This window comes from Euphorbia lathyris, chromosome 1 (genome assembly GCF_963576675.1).
Source record: "Euphorbia lathyris chromosome 1, ddEupLath1.1, whole genome shotgun sequence".
Taxonomy (NCBI): domain Eukaryota; kingdom Viridiplantae; phylum Streptophyta; class Magnoliopsida; order Malpighiales; family Euphorbiaceae; genus Euphorbia; species Euphorbia lathyris.
The window spans coordinates 110,077,429-110,100,818 of NC_088910.1; the positions used below are offsets into that span (position 1 = coordinate 110,077,429).

Genomic DNA, 23,390 nt, shown 5'->3' on the forward strand with positions numbered 1-23,390 from the left:
TCAAAATTATACTCCATTTCACTTAATATTTGCAATTGTTGAGGTTATGGTTTTTGTCTAGGATATATGAACTTCTATTGTGTGTTTAGGGCAGTATACCGGTTTATTAAAAGAGATATACATATCTTTCATATGAGATATTTGGTATTAAAAAATAAATGTGCGCAAGTGACATCAATTGATTAATAAGTGTGTTGGGGATGACAAATGGGTACAAGTTTTTATGGATATCTCATACTATCCGATCTTCATGGGACAATTCAAACCTTAAGGTCTCGTCTACCTAAATCCTATATAAATGTTAAGAATGAGAATGAAATTTATAAAATTACTTGTGATGGGCACATGTACCCCCACAATAGTGACAAAATTAGAGAGGATTGTGAGGGGGTTTGAGCACTCACTGATCGCTGAAAAACTTCATTGAATTTGTGTATTGTATATGAGATTTTAACTTTTTAGGGTAAAGGCAGTAAAAAAAAAGTTCAATTAAGATTAGCTTGAGTGGTTGAGGATCTCAAGTCACTAAAGCTAGAGATTTGAGTTCGCACCCTAGATACACAAAAACTTTAATAGAGTGTCTTGGCGTACTTCAAACTGAGAAATCAGACCAAAAAAAAAAAGCATTCAATAGTTATAACTGAATCTCAAAAGGTTCAAATAAATTATCATCCTAATTTCAAATGATATTACTCAATTACACCTCGTGTGAAAGTTAATGATGAAATTGGTTGGGATTAATAGAGATGCGCATAAAAATTTGAAAAACCGAAATATCAAATCAAAAATTAGATTAACCGAAACTCATGGATTAATGTAAGTTTAAAAATAATGGTTAATGGTTACAATTATGGTTTTTTTATTTTCAAAATTGGGTATGGCTAACTGGCCGAAATTATATATATAATCATTAAGGTATAAATATATTTATTATTTTTTGAACCAAATTCGATGAAACTTCTTTATTTTTTGTCAATCCTTTTTCTAAATTTATAATAGAAAATAATTATTAAATTTTATTATCTTAATTTTTTAAAATCTTTAAAAGTCTTTATTTTCGAATAAAAAGCATAAGGATCCAATTTCTGATCATCTTACCATCCTTACTAATGAATAGTAGTTTTTAAATATAAAAACTACTAAGTTTATGTGGAAGATTGGCTCTACCCCAGCAGATGAAGCACTTTTTGTGGAAGATTGGCTTGGTATGCTTGCCTATACAGATAGAACCGTGGTTTTGATTTGTGTTTTTTAATTTACAAAAGCAGCAGTATCGCAGGCAGGGCCGTTCCTGACCTTTTAGAGGCCCGGGGTGAGATGATAATTTGGGCCCCCATATATTCATTCTACTTTTTTTTTTAGTTGTAGGCCAGATGATTTTTATTATTATTATAAAAGATAAGGTACAAATTTAGTCATATGGTTATTAGGAGAGAGCAATCAGCGTTTATACATAAAATAGTGCAATTTTAAACCTAACGTTTATCAATTGGTATAGTTTCGAGCTTAATTGACAGAAATGAGGTTTTTTATATGTAATTTCTTGTTCTATCCTCGCTCCAACCTCCACTGTTCTGGTCACTCAATATGGTTGAAGTTGCACATTTCATGTCAATGAAAAGAACTCATTTTTAATCAACTAGGTTTGAAATTGCACCAACTCGTAAAGGTTATTTAAAATTGCAATATTTTCTACATAAAAGCTAAATTGGTAGTGCAGTAGTTTCGACTACTAAGTAGAATTATTTATATACTAAAATAACAAGCATTTATGTCATGTAAAATTGAAAAAGTAAATAAATATAGGCAAACAATATAATTAAACTCCGAACTTCGGCTGTTTTAAGGATTAAACTCCTGATCGATTATTTTTTCACATTGAGCCCTTTATCATTGATTTTGTTATGGATTTGACTCTTATTTAACTTTTCCGTCGAGTTTAGGAGATGAGAATATCGATTTGACGATTCTAAAGTTAAATAAGAGTCTATCCATAATAAAATCAATGATCAAGGATTCAATGTGGAAAAATAAATGATCAGGGGCTTAATCCTTAAAGCAGCCAAAGTTCAGAGTTTAATTATGCTATTTGTTATAAATATATTATTTTTCAGGTAGAGGCTATGCTTAATTTGTTTTTTTTACAAAGTAGTATGTATATTGACAATTAAATTTAAGAAAAAATTTGAAATGAGATAATAAATTTTTTTTAGAAAAGATTAAATGGTTATTTCTCTTATTGAATACATAAATAAATTGATAATTTTGATTTAACAAAACAAAAAAATGATAATGATAAAATGGGGTGGGAAGAGAAAAATATTTGACAATAATAAAAATGAGAAAGATGAGGTTTGAACCTCCAACCACAAGCTTAATTAGAATCATAAGCCCCTTACTTATACCAACTAAACCAATTCATTTTTATGTTACTTATACATCTCGGTTTTATATATGTACAATCTAAAATAATTTTTTGGGCCCCTTAATGTTATGGGCCCTGGGCGGGCGCCCCGCGTTTCATAGCTCAGGGCCGGCCCTGATCGCAGGGCAGCAGGTGTGCGACTCAATTTCAATCGATATCATCGACAAGACGAGACGACAGCAGCAAAGCAAGCGACGCTCCTTCCCTCCTCTCCTCCTCCAAGCCGGCCGTCTTCCTTCTCCGTCCGGCTGTCTTCTTTCTCCGGCCGGCCGGCCACCATCTCCAATCCAACAACACCTCATCAATTTCAGGTTAGTTAACTTTTGCCCTTTAATTTTAATTTTAGGTTAATGGATAAATTGATTGAATTGATTGATAGTTTATTCTTAATTTTAGGTTAATGGACAAATTGATTGAATTTTTTTTTTTTTTTTGGCAATATTGATTGAATTGATTTGGCATTATTGATTAAATTGATTTGACATTATTCATTTATGTAGGTTAATGGACAAATTTGTGTTTAAAAGAGCATGATGTTCGGTTAATGAATTATCTAGCAGTAGTAGTCCTAATGCACAAATACTTCTCAATTCAAATCCTAGTGCTGAGTTTAATCCAAATGATATAGTTAGTGATCCTGGACTAAGAAAACAGATTGAAGAATTTGATGTTAATTTTAGGGATCGTGTTCGAAGAGAGTACATATCTAGAATTTTGTCTAAATTTTTTTTTATATAGAGTTTTGCCCCCTTCCCTCAAATCCTGGATCCGTACACGGATGAAACTCACGCCCGAAGGTATGAATATTTTGATTGGGTATCTGTTATGTGACAAATTTGTAGAGAATGGATGACATTTATTCATGGTGTGGAACATAATTTCTTTATTTTATATATTTTTTTAATGATTCAAAACTGATATAAAGGTTAACCGATCGGAATAATTAACTAACCGATTAATGATTAACTAAAACTAATAGACTAATGTATGGTTAATGTTTTCTAAAAACCAAAAATAATCGACTGACTAAATTTGATTTAGTGAACTGATTAATCGACTATGTGAACCCTTAAAAGTTAACATCAATTGTAGTATACTAAGCAAGCTAGTTTTTTAATTATATAAATCAATTCCAATTAATAAATATAATTGAAATTACATATATTTAATAATTAAAACTCTTACCAAAAAAATAATAATTAAATAATTCCATAAAAATGGTTAAAGTTTTGATATTAAAAAAATAAAATAAATAAATAAATCAATCAAGGTTGAAATTAATTTCAAAAGTATCTAACAGTTTAATAATTATTTTATATATATATATATATATATATATATATATATATATATTTTGTGAGTAAGTAAAAAAAAACTTTATACTTTCACGTATTTTCAGACTGGTATCTAATTTTTTTTTTAATCTAAATGGTTTTCACGTTGCTAACGGAAATGACTAAGGTTTTTCGTTTTACTAAAAACAATAATTAAAATGAGCGTTGACGACATCAAAATTGAAAAATTCAAAGCTTTATGATATTCTAAGCAATTTTAACTTTTTAATTTTAAGGTTATTTAGGTGTTGTTTGGCGAGTAAAGAGAAACTGAATGTTTTATAGAAAGAACTCCAAAAATGATTATTCTAAAAAAAAATTTGGTTCCATAGTAAATATGGTACTAAATAACCTTAATTCATGTAATTTTTTATTTTGTAACAGTCATTTTTATAGTATCAAACTAAAAAATTATCGTTTTTAACAGAATGAAAAAGATTCGTTTGTACAATTTTTGTTTTAGGTACCAATTTGACAATCATGAAAAAGTAGAAGTTTTTTTATATAATTTATCCTAATATTAATTTACTGACTCAATATATATATATATATATATATTGACTTTAGACTTGTTCATGGACCGGACCAGCAGGCTTTTGTCTACAAATTCTTAATCCAAGTCCATCCCATCCCACTGTTAATTAAATCGGCTCGGGCTCGGGCTCAAAATTCAAATCTCAAACTCAGCCTATGTAAAACACAACAACTAAATATTAATATATAAATTTTATTAATTAATATCAATAGGCGCTAGACTGGATCGGGCCATGCTATTTCTATAAATCCCAAACCTGTGCAAAAAAAAAGACGGATTTTAACGGATTTGGGCCAAACTGGATCTAGAGACAAATTTTCATACTCAAACCCGATCTAAAAGACACGGATCCAGGCGGGTCTGTGGATATCCAGGCCGTGAACATATCTAATTGACTCCAATAAATATAAAGACTATATAAATAAGGTAGGGTTTGAGAAATAGCTGTCATTATCTTAGACTTTTTTGGTCTTTTAATTTGTGTTTTATTATATTGATGAAACTGTCCTTTTTCATATTAAAAAGAGAAAACAAATTAAAAATGCGCTTAAAACATCATCAGCTCCCTGAATTTGTCCATAATGATAGATTGATTTTCTGAATTTTACAAGTGTCTGAATAGCTTCCTAAACTTGATTATTTCGTATCACCAGCTCCCTAAACTTGTCCATAAAAATTAATTAGCTCACTGAATTTTGCAAGTGTCTCACCAACTCCCTAAACTTGCTTATTCTGTAACAACTAAATACAAAAACCATAATACTAACTCGGATTAAGGTGCAAAAATACCCCTAACGTTTTGGGTCAGGAGTAATTTTACCCTAACGTTGAAAGGCAAGAGCAATTTTACCTTTGACATTGATAAATTGGGTTAATTTTAGAAATAATTCATCAAATTGTCTTCTCGATCATGAATCTTGTCATCTATACTTCACATGTGCGTCATTTTTATCAGTAACAAATTACAAAAATATGTTGGGATGTGAAAAAAATAAAAAAATATACTGACTTTTGTACGAATTGGACAAAAAAGGTTTAAAAAATTCACCAAATTTGTAAATTTGCTATTGACTACTAATGTTAGGGGTAAAATTGCATCATTTTAGACGTTAGGAGTAAAATTACCCCTGACCCAAAACGTTAGGGGTATTTTTGCACCTTAATCCGAGTTAGTATTATGCTGTTTGTATTTAGTTGTTACAGAATAAGTAAGTTTAGGTAGCTGGTGAGACATTTACAAAGTTCAGGAAGCTAATAAATTTTTATGGACAAGTTTAGGAAACTGGTGATACGAAATAAACAAGTTTAAGAAGCTGGTAAGATACTTGTAAAGTTCTGAGAGTCAATCTACTATTATGAACAAGTCAATGAGCTGATGATGTATTAGGCCTTAAAAACATTGCAGACTTTCTTCAACCTCCCAAAATTCTATCTTGTACAAAGGCAAGTTCCATTACAACGCATTAAAAAAACCAAACTTTATTGAAAAACAAATAAATCCATCGCAAAAGCACATAAATACACTAGACACACTACTGAAGGCTTAAAACATTATTTAGCCCATGAACTATTTAAAATTATGTAATTTGGCCCTTGACCTATTATTTGGTCACATTTGGTCATTGACTTATCTTATTTGATGAAATTTCACCCAATTCGTATGAATACTTAACGGAATCGTTATCTCATTGATATGTAACAATATTTTAACACTTAAACTTGAAACGTGATATTTTTTAAGCCCTCAATGATATTTCAACTGATCATGCACGTAATTAAACTAGTGATATTAATATCAATATGTACGTGTCATCATCTTAGGTTAATAGAGATGCCCGGATTAGCGGAAGCCATCAGATTGAACTAAAGGGCGGCCCGATGCACTACGCGTCCCCGCTGAGCGAGGGTCCAGGGAGGGGTCCCACCACAAGGATGTACTGGGGCAAGCCTTCCCCTGCCAATTTATTTGGCAAGAGGCCGCTTCTAAGACTCGAACCCGTGACCTCTTTGTCACACGACAACAACGTTTACCGTTGCGCCAATGCTCGCCCTCATCAGATTGAACTAAATAGGAATAAAATCCTTTTGCAGACATGGACCAATGGAAAACAAATAAATCCACATCGGATTATAACTCACCAATCTAGTCTAGAATTAAGGAACCTCAAGTCAGGTATAATGCAAACTACCTAAAAATGTATATACATATATCTATTGCAATTATTTTTAATTACTTTATATTATGTCTAAACTCTACTAATTTAGATATCAGAGTGTGGTCGCCGATCAACGGACTCGTGTTGATCATCTTGTTATCTTATCCCAAGCACTAAAAAAACTATTTCGCAGATTTTCTTGTATCAAATTGGTGCGGTGAGCGTGAATCGAACTAACTAGACGACCATATGGGTCCAGGGGCGGAGACAGCCCGGAGCTTGGAACCTCTAAGGAACAGTGCTTCAGTCTCGAGTAGTCCCCCAAGAAAATTAAATTACTTAGTACTTATAATATAGGACGTCTTATATTAATGGAAACAGGGAAAGGTTTGTTACAGAGAAAGAAGAGAGGTTCGAACATTGGAGAAGAAGAAATAATCTCTTCGGTTTCTTTTCCTTTCTCGATTCTCAAGTCCAAGAAGAAGATAAGATTACTCAAGTACAAATGCTTCCAATACATATAGTCATAACACGCTAACCCTTTCATCTATCCAAGGGTGTTTTAGTCTTTGCGCAAAGGCTAGGGGCAGTTTCATCTTTTCGTCATGATGGTAGATTCTAGAAGGGCTCCATCTGTTTACAATGGGATCAACCACACTCAAATCCTCCACAAGAGCATCACCACCATTCATCACAAGGATTGTGATTAATGGCCATGATTAGAACACTTGTCCTTATTTTCTTTGCCCATTAAGTTTACTTGATTAGCACACCTAGCATTTAAGTATAAATGTAATAGTTAGTTACTATTTTTTCCTTTAATGAGAAATACAAGAAATTGATTTCTTACCTCATTCAAATTATTAGGACGTGAATATGTAACACAAAATTAAGATGACAAGGATGTTTTATGTAGTAATTAAGACTTTTCACTTTTAAGGGGGTTATAGGTTCGACCCAGCTTGATTTTTTCTCTTAAATCCCCAAAATGTGTGTCTATTCTGTTTTTTCAATTAAATCCTCAAAATGTGTCTATCCAATTATAATTTTATCCCATTGTAATTTTTCCCTTTAAATCAAAATTTGTTTTTATCCGATTATAATTTTTTCCTTTAAATCCTCTTTAAGTCAAAATGTGAATATTAAATTTTATTATTTTTTTCCATCATTATTTTTATCTAATTATATTTTTTTCTTAAATTAAATTGTCAATGTTATTACCTAATTTAGTTATCTTTTTTCATCATTATTAATTAATTTTTAATTTTTTCCAATAATCAAAATATCAATGTAAATATTCAATTAATAAAGAATAATATACTTGTTTAGGAGTGTTAATTTAGGAACCTAACGTTAAACTTATATAAAATTAAATATGTCTAAGCGTTTCACATTAGACACTTTTAATTTTTTAGTGAACACACTAAAATGAAATAGTTTTATCATGTTGGAGGTTAAAAAAAATTTGCCCAGCGTTAACAGGCTGGACTCTACAAAATTAATCTGACCCGTAGGGATAAAATTAGCCCCCGGATATGAAATCCTGGCTCCGCCACTACATGGATCATTAAGGAAACACAACTAACCCCAGTATCCTGCACTAACATGGGACATTCTATGATGCCAGGAACAACCCATTAAAATTTCTCTAGATAACCTCGGACGCCAACCGACATATTAGCGAATGCTTGGGGTCTCTTGAACCTTCCAATAGAGAATTTATGGAATGCTTCACTAAGAAACTCCTTTATACCATGTGCACTGTTCATCAAGCTACCAACAAGCATGCAACAATGATGGTCGAGCTGTAAGAAAAAATAAGTGTGATAGAAGAGGACATTAGGTTGGCAAAAAATAAAGATTCCATGATCTATTCCATCAAGAGGAATACAAATCAAGAAAGTAAACTATTAAGCATGTTTTGATGCCTAAATCATCTCATTAATCTTCACTTCAAGCTTACACTTGCAGGGTTGGGATGCAACTATATACAGAGAGGAACATATATTAGGAATACCACAAAGAGGGCAAATGTTGACGGACTATCAACAAGCAGAAAATCCCTTGTAGAGATCAAAGTAATCGATTCATGTCATTGTCCTCCCCCCATTGCTAGAGCAGTTGCAAAGACTCCTTCAAGAAAGATTACTCCCACCCTCTCCCCCCCATCGTCTGCCATAGAAGGATGAACGGGCCAAATGCTTATCAGATAGGAAAAATCATACAAAAAAAATCCAAGTCCTTCAAAATCACTGATATGCAAGTGCAAAACTCAGTGGTCCTCAAGTGAATCTGAGTCCTTGTGTAGTAGAAGCAAAAAAAAAAAAATCTTTGTGCGGTCTTGCTCTATAAAGTACAATTACTAGAGAAGAAAACAACTGTTCCTAGGTCCCATAAGGATAGACGACCAAAACCTAAAAGCACATCCTCCAACAACGCATATAGCCATAAGCCCAAGATAGATGGAAGAGCTCATCCAAATGGGAGTTATTTTGGAAATTCGGGTGCAAATGTCCTAATGTTGAAGGTGACCAATACTAGCTCTCACTTTTCCCACACCTTCGGAGAAAATGATTACCTCGAGGGTTTAAATATCTCTTATTGGAAAAGTATAACAGGTCCGGAAATCCCACGATCCATGTCAAAAATTTCCAAGGAGTACTAGAAATGAATGCGGCCTACAAATGTCATTATGTGGCATTTTACTGATATGTGCAAGTGTATCTATTAGATTGTTCAATCTGACAGGTAATGCATACAATTAGGTGAATCACTGCATTGTGAGGGAGAGGATCAAGTGAGGAGAGAGAAAATGTGTATCACAATTGTGATACGGATTGGTGAGAGTGAACGAAAATTTTTTATTTGTGGTCCACGTCCATCTAGGCGGCTGAGATCGCGCCTCAGCTGGCGCGTGTGATACACACGCGCATAAGGCACGTCTCAGTCGCAATTGTGGACTGATCCACTTTTATTTATTTTATTTAAAAAAACGGAAAAGCGGTGCCATCCATTGTGATTTGAAATGAAATCTGAATATTAAACTTATTTTTATATATCCGTTGCATTGTATTTGAATTTAAAAAAAAATAATTATATATATATATATATATAATAGTAATATTGTAACAACTATTTTTGAAAAATTCATTATAAATATCCAACCCATTTATATTTTATATGACCCAAATTCTTTACACAACCAAAAAATACACCTAAATACTACATTTTGCATATTTAGAGGTATGGATAAACGTCAACGTAGCCAAAAATCCTTGCAGAAAAATCTATATTCTGATTTGCAACACCCTAATCCTTTCCAAATGCCAAACCGAAATACTTCGAATATGTAAATATCTCCCATGAGGAGATCTCCACAACGCGGATTTTCTCAAAATTACGGTCATTTTGTGCCAAACCCTCAAAACTTCTACCATCGCGATATTCATGACGCCAATATGATCCAATATAACGATAGTCAACCGATGAACTTTCACCTACAAAATTCGGGTTATACGGATCCGTATCTTTCATTCAACAGTTCAAGAAGTTCATTTTTCGGATCACAGTCGCCAAATCTTGACTCACCAAATCGGGGTGTTGTCGATCTTAATGATGAAGACGACAACGAAGAAGAAGAAGAAGCAAGAGAAGAGATTGACGAAACACTTCTCGATGAACCTGTTGTCGAGCCAAAAAAGAAGCAGAAACAGTACAAATGGGCGCATGAATTAGAAGACTTATTATGTAAATGCTTTTTTTATCAATTTCTATAGATAATGTTGTTGGTTCGGCTCAGAAGGAAAGAAAATTCTAGACTCGAATAAGCAATGTGTTGAACGAAGGGAGGCCCAGAAATTCGGAAGCAATCACAAGCGGTAAGGGTAAGAATAAATTTTTACGAATAAGTAGAGAAACAAATAGATTTGTTGGCTCATTTATGAAAGTGCAGAATTTGCAATTGAGAGGAAAAGGGGATTCGGAACGCGTTGGACATGCGCGAACTCTATACCGAGCGAAGTGGAACACGACATTCAACTATATCCATTGTTGGCGGGTTTTATCCCACGAACCTAAATGGCGGAACTATATTCTTTCAAATTGGGGAACCTTTGGAGGTGAAGAGATTGCTGAAACAGAAGAGAAACGTGAACGACCATCGGAAATTAAGGCGGCGGTTAAAGACAAAGGCAAACAGAAGGCAACATCGTCCGCCAACAGTGATGATCTATCGTGTGTTAAAAAATGCATAGTGAAAAAATTGCAGCGGCGAAGGTAGTGGCACAGCAAAATGACCATATTATGCTGCAAAGAGATTTTGAATTTATCAATAAGGGTTCAGCCGGAATGGATGAAGAACAAAAAAAAAATATATGATACTATGTGCTCCTACCTCATGAAGAAATACTCAGATATATTATCTTAATCGTGTTAGTTTGCGTTGTATTTTTTTTAAATTGTATTTTTTTAATCGTGTTAGTGGACTGATCAGATTTATTTTTTTTAAAAAAAATGGAAAAGCAAGCGGTGATATGTAGAGAAGATGAAAAAAAATAGTGAATTTGATATATATGTATCTCGTTGCAAATATATTAATTTAAAAATAAAATTAATTAAATATATATGTATATATTTTTTTTACGGACCTAGCCCAACGGGAAAATATATATGTATATATAAAACGGTATCATCTCTTTTAGTTTGTAAATATTATTATAAATATATTAACTGTATTTTTTAATTGTATTTTAGTATTATTTCAATACAACAACACATAAACTAAAAAACACATTTTTCAAAACAACACTTAAACTAAAAACCACATTTTTTTAAAACACATTATTTCAATACAACAACACATAAACTAAAAAACATATTTTTCAAAACAACACTTAAAACTAAAAAACACATTTTTTAAAAACAAAACATAAACTAAAAACTACATTAATCCCTCATATCAATCCTAATAGACTGCTCGGTCTCAAAAATCTCTACAGCTTCATGGATTGTATCGATATAATCAGAAGGAAGACTTGCCCATGGTGTTTCAGCACGTCCCCACACTTCAATGCAGTTGTTTTTCTGCGCACTTGCTCGTTGGAGAGAAATAGATGCACCACGAAGAGATTGCCAATTTGCACATAAAGAAGTTGGATAAGCATCATGAAGCTCATGAAATGCAGTAGACGGTGTCAATTTGAGAAAAAATATTACAGAAATATTTTTCCTTTGTGTATAGTTTGCTCTAAAAACTCTCGTGTTTTCAAACACCAATCGAGAAAAATACGCATTCCATGCATCAAGTGGCATAAACCATTTCATAAATGTTTGTACGTTTGCAGGAATAGTACCTCCACATAGACCGTCACACCATTCAGATAAAGAAAATTCCATTGGTATGTAATGCATGTAGCATAAGAACCAACACATGTGCATTGAGCTCCTGGGGCACTCTCCCCTTATTGGAAGTTTGAAACAAGACATAAACGGGAAATCGGGATGAAACATTTCTGGTTGAATAAATGTTTGTCTGTAAGAGCGGACAACATCATATTGATATTTAATCATCTTTTGAGTACACTCAGACTGATTGAGGGTTGTGATGATGCTATATTCCATAGGGAAGTTAGATGGATCCATTTTCACAAATGGGTGATAATGGAGGCTGAGATGTGTGGGTCTTATAGAAAGCATAAAAGTCTAGACCCGTTTTTACAGAACCCACTATCTCATGTGCTATCTACAGAATCATTACAGAACCCACTATCCCATATGCTATCTACAGAATCATTACAGAACCCACTATCCCATATGCTATCTACAGAATCATTACAGAACCCACTATCCCATGTGATATCTACAGAATCATTACAAAACCCAGTATCCCATGTGCTATCTACAGAATCATTACAGAACCCACTATCCCATGTGCTATCTACAGAATCATTACAGAACCCAGTATCCCATGTGCTATCTACAGAATCATTACAAAACCCACTATCCCATATGCTATCTACAGAATCATTACAGAACCCACTATCCCATGTGCTATCTACAGAATTATTACAGAACCCACTATCCCATATGCTATCTACAGAATCATTACAAAACCCACTATCACATGTGCTATCTACAGAATTATTACAGAACATACTATCAAATGTGCTATCTACAGAATCATTACAGAACCCACTATCTCACGTGCTATCTACAGAATCATTACAAAACCCACTATCCCATGTGCTATCAACAGAATTATTACATCTATAAATTGCAACAAGTCATATGAATTTTCTCAATACAAAATACTCATCTATTTCTTAACAAACACCTTACAAAATGTCCAATTTCAATTACGATAACTTCTTTTAGAGTCAACAAGCAACTTTTGCAAATTTGTGGTATGAAACAGATGATCATATTGAGCAAGCTATCGTACAAGAAATTGTCGAACCATTGGCACCAATTCATCATAGAAGACATATCAACTGTAATCGTGAAGAAGGAGCTGAACGTTTATATAGAGATTACTTTGCTGATGCACCAGTATACGACGACCAAATGTTTCGAAGAAGGTTTCGGATGAGTAGACCATTGTTCATGCGTATAGTCTAATCATTGGAGAACCATTGTTAAGCCCAAAATATACCTAAAATATCATCGTTAATTACATCAATATTGCTACGAATTTATGCTATTTATAACTGTTTAGAATGCTTTTACTCTCGAATATGTTTCTTTCTTGTAAGGTACATAAATATTTGGTAAAATCCAAATAAGAACAAAAAGAGCTCAAAAACAGAAGAAAAACCCTACAAAAGGAGTCAAAAATGACAAAGATCAATTACACCAAAAACGAGGACAAAGACGAAGTTAGAAACAGAGAAAAATGCAAATTTTCGATAGAGAATCCGAAATTCTCGGTAGAGAATTTGGGGCCGCAACCGACAATCTCAAATTCTCGGTCGCAACACGCCCTTTCGTCCGAAGGCTGAAAAATCAGTTCCTCATTCTCGGCAGAGAATTTCCATTCTCGGTAAGAGCAGAAATTCCGCCAAGTACAATGAACACATGTTTAAAATCCAAGAAACGCGTTCGTTCGGGTGGATAGAAATGTCTCTTCACAACGGATACATCTCTTCACAACGGACACGACACTTCAATCAAGGCTCTTCAACATCTATAAATAAAGAGTTGATTTGAGAGTTGAATGATATATAGAGAGAGTTAGATTTTAAGATTAGTGCAAGAGTTATGCAGAAACTCTGACTCAGAAATGAGTCAGAGATTAGATTTCATTTCTGTAAAAAGCAATATGCTGTACACACATTGTTTATTCAATAATAATAAGTTCAGTAGCGTTTAGACATTGTTCCAGTTTAGTTTTCATTTTGGTAGTAGACCGACCCAGTCTCTATTACGAAGATTCAACGAGAAGATTGGGTAGAGGATCCGCCCCGGAGCCTGACAAACTCTAACGAAACCCAAGGAAAGGATTGACAACCCGTTCACTTGCAAGCCGTCGAATGTTTCCATGCTCCATGTTCTCTGTAAACTTGTATCAATTTATATTTCATCTAATAAAGTCCGTTCTATTCGATAGATTTTTATGCAGTACTTATGGTAACCAATCCACTAAAGTGACTGCTGGTGTTTTCATTAAAACGTATTTAATTCAAAATCTTTACAAGGAAACTTTGTTGAACACTTAGGCAAATTATTATCTCGAAAGAGTTTTAATTTGATTAAGGGCAATTATCCCGGATAGGGTTTTGTCATGTTCGAAGCCAATTAATTAGAGGTTCCGTCATTTATTTCATCTTTATAATTTGTACAAAGTTTAAAGTTGTTTTCTTTGCTTAATGCAAACAAATACATCTGTTTACTTTTCTAAAAAGTACTAAACGTTCCTATCTTGCAAATTCATTCTTAAATCAGAACATTTTTCTAACGTTATCATACTCTAATCTAATTCTCATTCTAGCAATTTCAAAACCAAAACCGATTAAACGATTTTTCCATAACATAAACCTAAAAGTAAATTTAACCGATTGTAAATAAGTTTTGTTAAAAAACGTTCCCTGTGGGATCGATATCTTTTATTACTACAAGCGTATACCGTGCACTTGCGGAAATCGCTCAACAACCATACAGTCTATTTTGCACAGAGGGTTGATGCATTAGGGAGGATGGGATTCACACCCATTCAAAAATGCACTGCAACATTACGTATGCTAGCTTATGGAGAGGCTGCTGATCGTGAAGATGAGTACATCAGGATTGCTGAAACCACAATATTAGAATGTCTATCAAAATTCTGTCGGGCCATCATTGAGGTTTTCGGAGCAATTTATATGCGTAGGCCAAATGCTGATGACGTTAAACGCTTATTCTCTATGCACGAGGATATCCATGGGTTTCCAGGTATGCTTGGGAGTCTTGATTGCATGCACTGGCCTTGGAAGTATTGTCCTATTAGGTGGCAATGACAATACACCCGAGGGGATCAATGTGTGCCTACAATTATACTTGAAGCTGTTGCTTCACAAGATCTTTGGATATGGCATGCATTCTTTAGATAAGATAGAAGGAAAATCTCCACTAAAGGATTACATGGTTAATGGTAAGATGTACAACATGGGGTACTACCTCGTTGATGGTATATATCCAGAATGGGCTACATTTGTGAAAAACTTTCCACATGCTATTAATCCGAAACAATGCATAACTCTGCTAGGAAGGATGTGGAACGGGCTTTCGGTGTACTTCAGGCCCGTTTTAACATTGTTCGTGGACCTGCTAGACTGTGTGAACAAAGAAAACTTCATGATATAATGGAAGCTTGCATTATACTACATAATATGAGTGTTGAAGACGAGTGAAACACGTATTGTAGGAACTATCCTCCTGAAATTTTTGAAGCGGAAGTCATTGAAGGCGCTGCACTAGGAAACCCTCCAATTGTTTTCGAAAACTTAGTTAGACAGAAGTTGGCAATTTGCAATAGAGCGACACATACCATGCTAACTGATGATCTAGTTAAGCATATATGGCGACGTCATAGAACGAGATATCTCAACCAAAGACCTAGCGGTTCAGTTGCTTAATATGTTGCGTGTTCCAATGTCATTGTTTTTTATCGTCCATTGTTTCGTACTTTTAATGTAATTTTTTCATTTTTAAATCTTGTATTTTATTCCGTTTTGTATTCTTGTGTTTTATTTCAATAAAAAATATCGTTTGTGATATATGTTATTTTTACAATTAATTATATTTTTTAATTAACTATTTCGATGGAAAATAATTATAGATATAATTGATATTTATTTTTTAACTAATTTATAGATTAGTTGAATTATTTAAATTGAATGATGAAATAATTAGATCAATTGGGATTGTCATAGCACGGTCTTGAACAGGCTTCACTCAAACCATCATCCAGTTCTCTTTTCCTATGTGACGGAACCCCCGTCATTCAAGCGGTTTCGTTTTCAGAAAATGTGGACGCATCACCCAGAGTTCAGACAGTTGGTCAGAGATTATTGGCTCAGCCAGCACCCTAGACTAGCTCCTATGCAACTCATTTGCCACAAGCTCAGAGGTCTCAGGCCTATCCTCCACTCTTGGAATAAAACAGGGTTTGGACATCTTGATAAAAACATTGAAGATTGTGAGAGAGAATTGCAGGGAATTCAGACGGAGTTATCAATTGACTCTAGCCTGGGGAACCTTGAAAGGGAAAGAATTGCCCAGTCCAATTTGGAGGAGCATATGCTCCGGAAGGAAGTTTATCTCAAAGAGCGTAGCCGTGTTAGATGGTTGGAGGTGGGGGACCGCAACAATGCCTTCTTTCACCAAACGGCGGCGCGACGTCGCGCCTCTAAAGGCATATCGGTGCTGGAAGTAAACGGCGAATTGGTAAATGATCCTGATACTATATCAAATAAGGTTATTGCATACTATGAAGATCTCTTTAAAAATCCGATGGGCCCCTCCGACCTGACCGACATTCACAGACTGATCCCTCGATTGGTCACTGATGGAGATAATGAATCCCTTCTTAGACGGCCGGATACTTCTGAAATCAAAGCTGCTGTTATGGCAATGGATGGCTCTAGCGCCCCGGGTCCGGATGGCTTCACAGGTCAGTTTTTTCAGTCATGCTGGGATATTATTGGCTCTGACGTGTGTAACTTGGTCTGCTGGTTCTTTGATAATGGGCTGATTGACGCGAGATTAAATTCTAGTCTGATGGCTCTAATCCCGAAGATGAAAGGCGCTATTCGGCTCAATCAGTTTCGACCTATAGTGATGAGTAATTTTTGTTACAAGTTGATCAAAAAAATTATTGCTGACAGGCTTGCCCCGGTGGCCAGCCGGATTGTATCGGATAACCAATTTGGCTTTCTACAAGGGCGCAAGGTTCAACAGTGCATTGCGGTTGCGTCAGAAGGGGTGAATTGTATTAATAAGCGTTGTTTTGGAGGAAATATGGTGTTTAAGGTCGACATCAAGAAGGCTTTTGACACATTAGATTGGAATTTCCTGCTTGAGGTATTAGACTCGTTTGGTTTCTCACTGAAGTTCAGGGATTATATTCTAAACTTGTTATCTTCTGCAAGAATATCTATTATGACCTCACAAGGACCAAGGGGTTACTTTGCTTGCTCCCGGGGAGTGCGTCAGGGTGATCCACTTTCCCCCATCCTCTTTGGGATTGCGAAGGATTACTTAAGCCAGCTTATATCAAGCTCAGTGTCGGATTGTTTGCTATCGCCGATGCAATATACCAGGGAGCTTCCTTTTCCTACACATTTACTTTACGCAGATGATGTTATCATTTTCTGCAAAGCCACGATTGCTAACGCAAACGCCCTTGGCGGAATATTCACAAATTATGGACTGTTATCAGGGCAGCTTGTCAACTGGCAGAAATCGGAATCGTTCTTCGGTGATTACGTAACTACGCAATAACGTCTACGGCTGGCTGCGGTAACTGGTATCAGGATCGGCTCTCTCCCCTTCAGATATCTTGGGGTTCCTCTGTTCAGGGGGGCACCAAAGCGATGGCACCTCGAGGCTTTGTGCGATCAGATATCCGCTAAATTTGCTAATTGGATGGGCTCTTCCCTCTCTATGGCTGGACGGCTTACCCTGGTTAACTCCGTGATTACAGGATCACTTACTCATTCCTTCCCGGTTTACAAATGGCCATAGGGTCTCTTGAAAAGACTCTCTGCGCAGATGCGGAATTTTATCTGGAGTGGTAGTATTCTCTCGCGGAAGCTCGTTACGGTGCCATGGTTTATTTGTTATAAACCGTTGCATGTTGGTGGCCTTGGTATTAAGGAGTTAGCAAGATTTAACACTGCTTTGCTTGGAAAGCTGGCTTGGGGATTGGTAGCGGAGAACTCTCCTTGGCTAAGGCTGATTCGATCACGGTTCCTCTCTCCGGGTGGAATTCTGAAAGCCCAGGTGGCAATGTCGACGATATGGAACTCGATTAAGCCGGCTTACAGGTTACTACGGGATCATAGTACGTGGTTTATAGGGGCTACCTCTAACCTCAACTTCTGGACATCGGAATGGATCATCCCCATGATTGCAAGCAGGCTAGACATCCCGCTGTCTCTGCAATGAGGGCTAACGCAACGGGTTGATGAGTTTTTGATCGGGGATCACTGGGAGAATTTGGACCATTTGTCGGAGGAAACTGTGGCTGCGATTGAACGGGTTGGACGGATTAGCTCGGTTGACCAGTGCATATGGAAGCCGGCGGATAAAGGGATCTTCAGCTCCAAGCTCTTCTATAGGTGGTTCGATGAAGAAATGCCTCCGGATCCAGGGTTTCGGTTCTTATGGAATAAATTTGTTCCACCTGCACATTCGTTTTGCGCTTGGAGAGCGTTCTGGGGTTATTTGCCAACCCATGACATGTTACAGAAACGGGGATTAACAGTGGTCTCCAGATGCTGCTTTTGTGAGGAACAATTTGAAACGTTACAGCATATCCTGATCGAGTGCAAATTCACCAAGGCACTCTGGCAAAGCATCTCATCGCTGTTCGGAAGACGATTACACATCGATGGTGCGTACAAGGATTTAATTAAGTGGGCAGCGAAGCAACGGTTCAGTTCGCAGATTAAGGTACTCTGGATTAGTGCAGTCATTCACTTGTCGTGGGTGATCTGGTACCTTCGCAATGAGTGTATGTTTAACGACATTAAGCCTAGCATTCATCAAGCCTTAAAACTGCTTTGGGACAACATACGCAGGTCTAATCATTTCCGTCTTGGTATAGTTTGGAATTCTGCTACGGAACTGGCTATTCTGCATAATTTAAATATCTCGCCTCGCTGCTCGCGCGCTCCGAGAGTAATCGCGGTTCGATGGACGCCGCCACCGACGGGTTGGATAAAGGCTAACTGTGATGCCTCGGTTTCGGGCTCTTCTGCAGGCTGCGGCGGAGTTTTCAGGAATGAGTTTGGTCAAGTTCTGGGCTGTTTTGCTGCTGCTGCGGCAGATCTACTGGTTCATTTGGCGGAACTTCGAGCTGCAATAACAGCGATCCGTTTAGCAGGGACTCAAGGCTGGCGTAATTTCTGGTTGGAAAGTGACTCCACCTACGTTGTGTCCCTGTTCAGGAACCCGCAGGCGGTTCCATGGATCTTTCAAGAGGATTGGACTCACTGTCAAATTATATCCGGAATGAGGTTTGTGGTTGCTCATACGCTGAGGGAGGGTAATCGCGTCGCTTATGCATTGGCCAATCACGCTAGACTTGGCCACTCAAATACGTGGTGGGATGAATATCCTTCTTTCTGTAACAGTCTAGTCTTAGTCGATCTGGTAGGTAGAGACAATTTTCGGTTTTCTTAACGCCCTTGGCGGAACCTTTTGTATTCTTTCATTTTTTATTTTTTATTAATTCATTCGGGTCCCTGGCCTCGGGTTCTGGGGTGCCAGCATAGCTGGGATGTTCAGGATTCGGGTCTCAGTCCCCCGCTTCCAATCAAAAAAATTAGATCAATTGTTTGATAGATAGAAATAATAATTTATTTGAAATGTGTAAGAGTTTTATGACAAGTGAGACCTACGTAGAAAAGTAATACAAATGGATATAATGGAAATGTGGTTGAATGTATTAGATTTTTTTTTTTGAAAAAAATAGGATTTTTGTGAAGTGATAAAAAAAAAAAAAAGTAACTCACCCATTGTGGATGCTTTTATTGTAAGACCCAAAAGAGTCCTTTAGGGAATTGGTAGAAAGGTTCCAAAATATAGCTATCCAGATCCGCAATCTTAACATCGATGCTGCCGTGTATGCCATGGAAGTAACTTAGGATCAAAGCCTTAATACAAAGAGCTAAAGATTCTTTAGAATGGGACAGTCAGAGGCTCAATGAGAGCGACGGCAATTAACTGAAGAAAGGGTATTACTATAATTTGAAGATTCGGCTTTAGGACGGCAACGCAATTGATTTCATCGAGTTTAGAAAAATAATAAATAATAAATAAAAAGGGTATCCATTTAGTTTCTATTTCAGCCACAATCGAGAATTCCTTTTTGTCCTTACATTAATCTTCTTCAATTCAACATATAAATATTTTTAACTATCCTTCTTCTTCATCACATTCATCCCCTAATCATGGCCACAATCTTATCTTTTCTTCAAAATCTCAGCACTATTTCCCCTTCAATCTTCATTTTAATTTTCTGTTCCATTTTTGCAATCCTCTGCTACACATATACCAGTTCCAGGAAAGCCGCCTCCCGGCTGCCGCCAGGCCCACCGGGCCTACCGTTGATCGGAAACCTCGCGTCTCTTGATCCAGAGCTACACTCCTACTTCGCCGCCCTCTCCCGTAAGTACGGCCCGATCTTGAAACTCCGACTCGGATTCAAGCTTGGCATCATCATAACCTCTCCATCTCTGGCCCGAGAAGTTCTCAAAGATCACGACATCACTTTCGCTAACCGCGATGTACCTGATGTCGCTCGCTCTGCCGCCTACGGCGGAAACGACATCGTTTGGACTCCGTATGGACCGCAGTGGAGACTTCTAAGGAAAGTGTGCGTTCTCAAGATGCTGAGCAATACTACCTTGGACTCCGTTTACTCACTTCGCCGGCACGAGGTACGACGGACTGTGAGTTATATGTTCAGTCAGGCCGGGTCGCCGGTGGACTTCGGTGAGCAGATATTTTTGTCAATTTTAAATGTTATAACTAATATGCTGTGGGGGGGAACAGTGCAAGGAGAAGAAAGGGCTAATCTAGGAAAGGAATTCAGGAGAGTTGTTGCAGGGATGACTGAGATTTTGGGTAGTCCGAATGTTTCGGACTTTTTTCCGGGTTTGGTTCGGTTTGATTTGCAAGGGCTGCAAAAGAAGATGGATAGCTTGGCTAAACAATTTGATGCGATATTTGAGAGAATGATTGAGAAAAGGTTGAAGATGGATTCAGCAGGGGGAAATGGTGAAGAAAATAAAGATTTTTTGCGGTTTTTGTTGAAAATTACAGAGGAAGAAGATGCTAAGACTCCTTTTACTATGACTCACCTCAAAGCCTTGCTCATGGTATTCCTTCTATTTCTTCCTTTTTTTCTGCATATATATATATATATATATATTTTTTTTTTTTTTTACATTTTTCAATATTTGTTCGATCACGTTGTGATGGAATAAATAATTTAATAATTAAACAGATATTATTTGAGTGAACATTTGAGTGAATATTTGAGTAAAGGTACTTTGTCAAAAATAAAGTAACCATAGAAGGTATTTTATTAGTATATTAGTTATATGATGTCTTCTATGTTTATTTTGTTTTCTACATAGTAAGCTTTACTTTGTTTTTTCTACCATTAGATAAGCTTACTTTGTCAAAGTTCATCACCATCCAATGGTCGAAAAAACAAAAACTTATTTTGTCAAAAACAAAGTAAGCATAGCTCTAACCTCAATGATTACTTTGTTTTTTATAAAGTTTTACTTTATTTTTTCTACCATTAGATGAGTTTACTTTGTCAAAGTTCATCATTATTCAATGGTGGAAAAAACAAAGTAAGACTGACTTGGTCAAAAACAAAGTAAGTATAGCTTAACCCACTAATGGAATAATATATATAGAAAAGAAACGCATATTTAATTCTTTATCAACTTAACTTTTAGTTTTTTTTGAAAGAATTTAATTTTTTTTGAACCAAAAAGAATTTAATTTTTAGTTATTAAGTTTCTGATTTTTTAAATTAATACATTATGTATTGATTAATTAATTTTTAATACATTAAGCTATTGTTTTAACTTTTATATTGTGATTTAAACTTTATTTTTTTCGCACGAATGCTTATGTTTTAACAAATAGTTTAGAAGGTATATGAGAAATTATTAGAAGCATTTGGTTTTTTATTTCAAATAGATGACATTTTATATATATTTTGACACCTGTAACATGGATCCCATATATATTGTAAGGTGTCCCACTATTTTAATTATTAAGCGGGGATCACAATACATATCTCTAAATGTAAATTGAGGTCATTCAAGTGACATGAAATATTGCATGCTTAATATAAGAACTCCTAAAATAGGTCTAATACACTCCTAGTCCTTTTTTTGGATAGAAAATACTTATAAATTACATTACATGAACAAGTTCAAGTACAAATCAATAATATCAAGGAATAAAGAAAAAGCTTATCTCTTATACTTTGAAAATATTTTATTCTCTATTTTAAAATCCACGTGGCAGAATAAATGAAAATTTTGTACAAGTTGAAATGCATACGTTTTAAACAAATTGACATATCAATATATTTTAGGGGGTCAATTAATCCCTTCAAAGAGTCAGTAAACCACTTTAAACAATTTCAAAAGGATAAATTAGATTTTGTTAAAGTATATGAATTTAATTCGCTTTTTTAGACAAGTAAATAGGACTGGAGATGTATTAAGCTCCTAAAATAAATTTAACACCTCAACTCCTAAACTAGCATTATCATAACTTTTAAAGTAAAACAATTCATTTAATTTAAAATTTAAATGGTTTATTTCAAGGGAACAGAGATGCTAGTGGTTTTACTCTCTTCAAACGGAGTTCAAATCACACACATAATTGAATGGTCTAATAAGAGCCTCATGTATTAAAAATAGTTGATCAAATGCTCAGTGATATTCCATGTTTTGCAGGATATGATCGTAGGTGGAACAGACACATCTTCAAATGCAATTGAATTTGCCATGGCAGAAATAATAAACAAGCCAGAAGTTATGAGTAAAGCTCAACAAGAACTGGATTCAGTAATAGGCAAAAACAACATTGTAGAAGAAAATCACATACACCAATTACCTTATCTATATGCCATAATGAAAGAAACATTGCGATTACATCCAACACTCCCTCTGTTAGTTCCTCATTGCCCAAGCGAAACTTGCACCGTAGGAGGCTACACCATTCCAAAGGGTGCTCGAGTTTTCGTTAATGTTTGGGCAATTCATAGAGATCCTTCAATTTGGGAAAATCCATTGGAGTTTAAACCTGAGAGGTTTTTAGACAGTAAATGGGATTACAGTGGGAATGATTTTAGTTATTTCCCATTCGGGTCCGGGAGGAGAATTTGTGCAGGTATTGCTATGGCTGAAAGGATGTATTTGTATTCGCTCGCTACACTTTTGCATTCTTTTGATTGGAATTCGCCGCAAGGGAAAAATGTGGATCTTACTGAGAAGTTTGGGATTGTTATGAAGTTGAAAAATCCTCTCATTGCTATTCCTACACCAAGATTATCTGATCCAACATTATATCACTAGAACTTCTATATTCTATTGATTACTAATTTGTATTTATAATGCGTCATATTTGTCCAAATATTATGAACTGTTTCTATGATTTATCCAACCATGTTATGATAAAATTTCTTGTTAGTATTATTTACTTCA

At 35.5% G+C, this 23,390-nt stretch overlaps 1 protein-coding gene across 1 annotated transcript; it reads left to right on the top strand.

Annotated features, from left to right (window-relative positions):
* The first annotated feature begins 19,942 nt into the window (after positions 1–19,942).
* Positions 19,943–23,390, top strand: LOC136210591 (flavonoid 3'-monooxygenase CYP75B137-like). Its single transcript, XM_066001928.1, has 2 exons — positions 19,943–21,029; positions 22,641–23,390. The coding sequence occupies exons 1-2, from the start codon at positions 20,100–20,102 to the stop codon at positions 23,259–23,261; spliced, it is 1,551 nt and encodes a 516-aa protein (XP_065858000.1). The 5' UTR covers positions 19,943–20,099; the 3' UTR covers positions 23,262–23,390.

What these genes read in the sequence shown, in the direction of transcription:
- LOC136210591 (XM_066001928.1), top strand. Translation starts at nt 20,100, where the DNA reads ATGGCCACAATCTTATCTTTTCTTCAAAATCTCAGCACTATTTCCCCT. An exon ending in ACCTCAAAGCCTTGCTCATG is followed by an intron (nt 21,030 to 22,640) that starts GTATTCCTTCTA and finishes CATGTTTTGCAG; the next exon opens with GATATGATCGTAGGTGGAAC.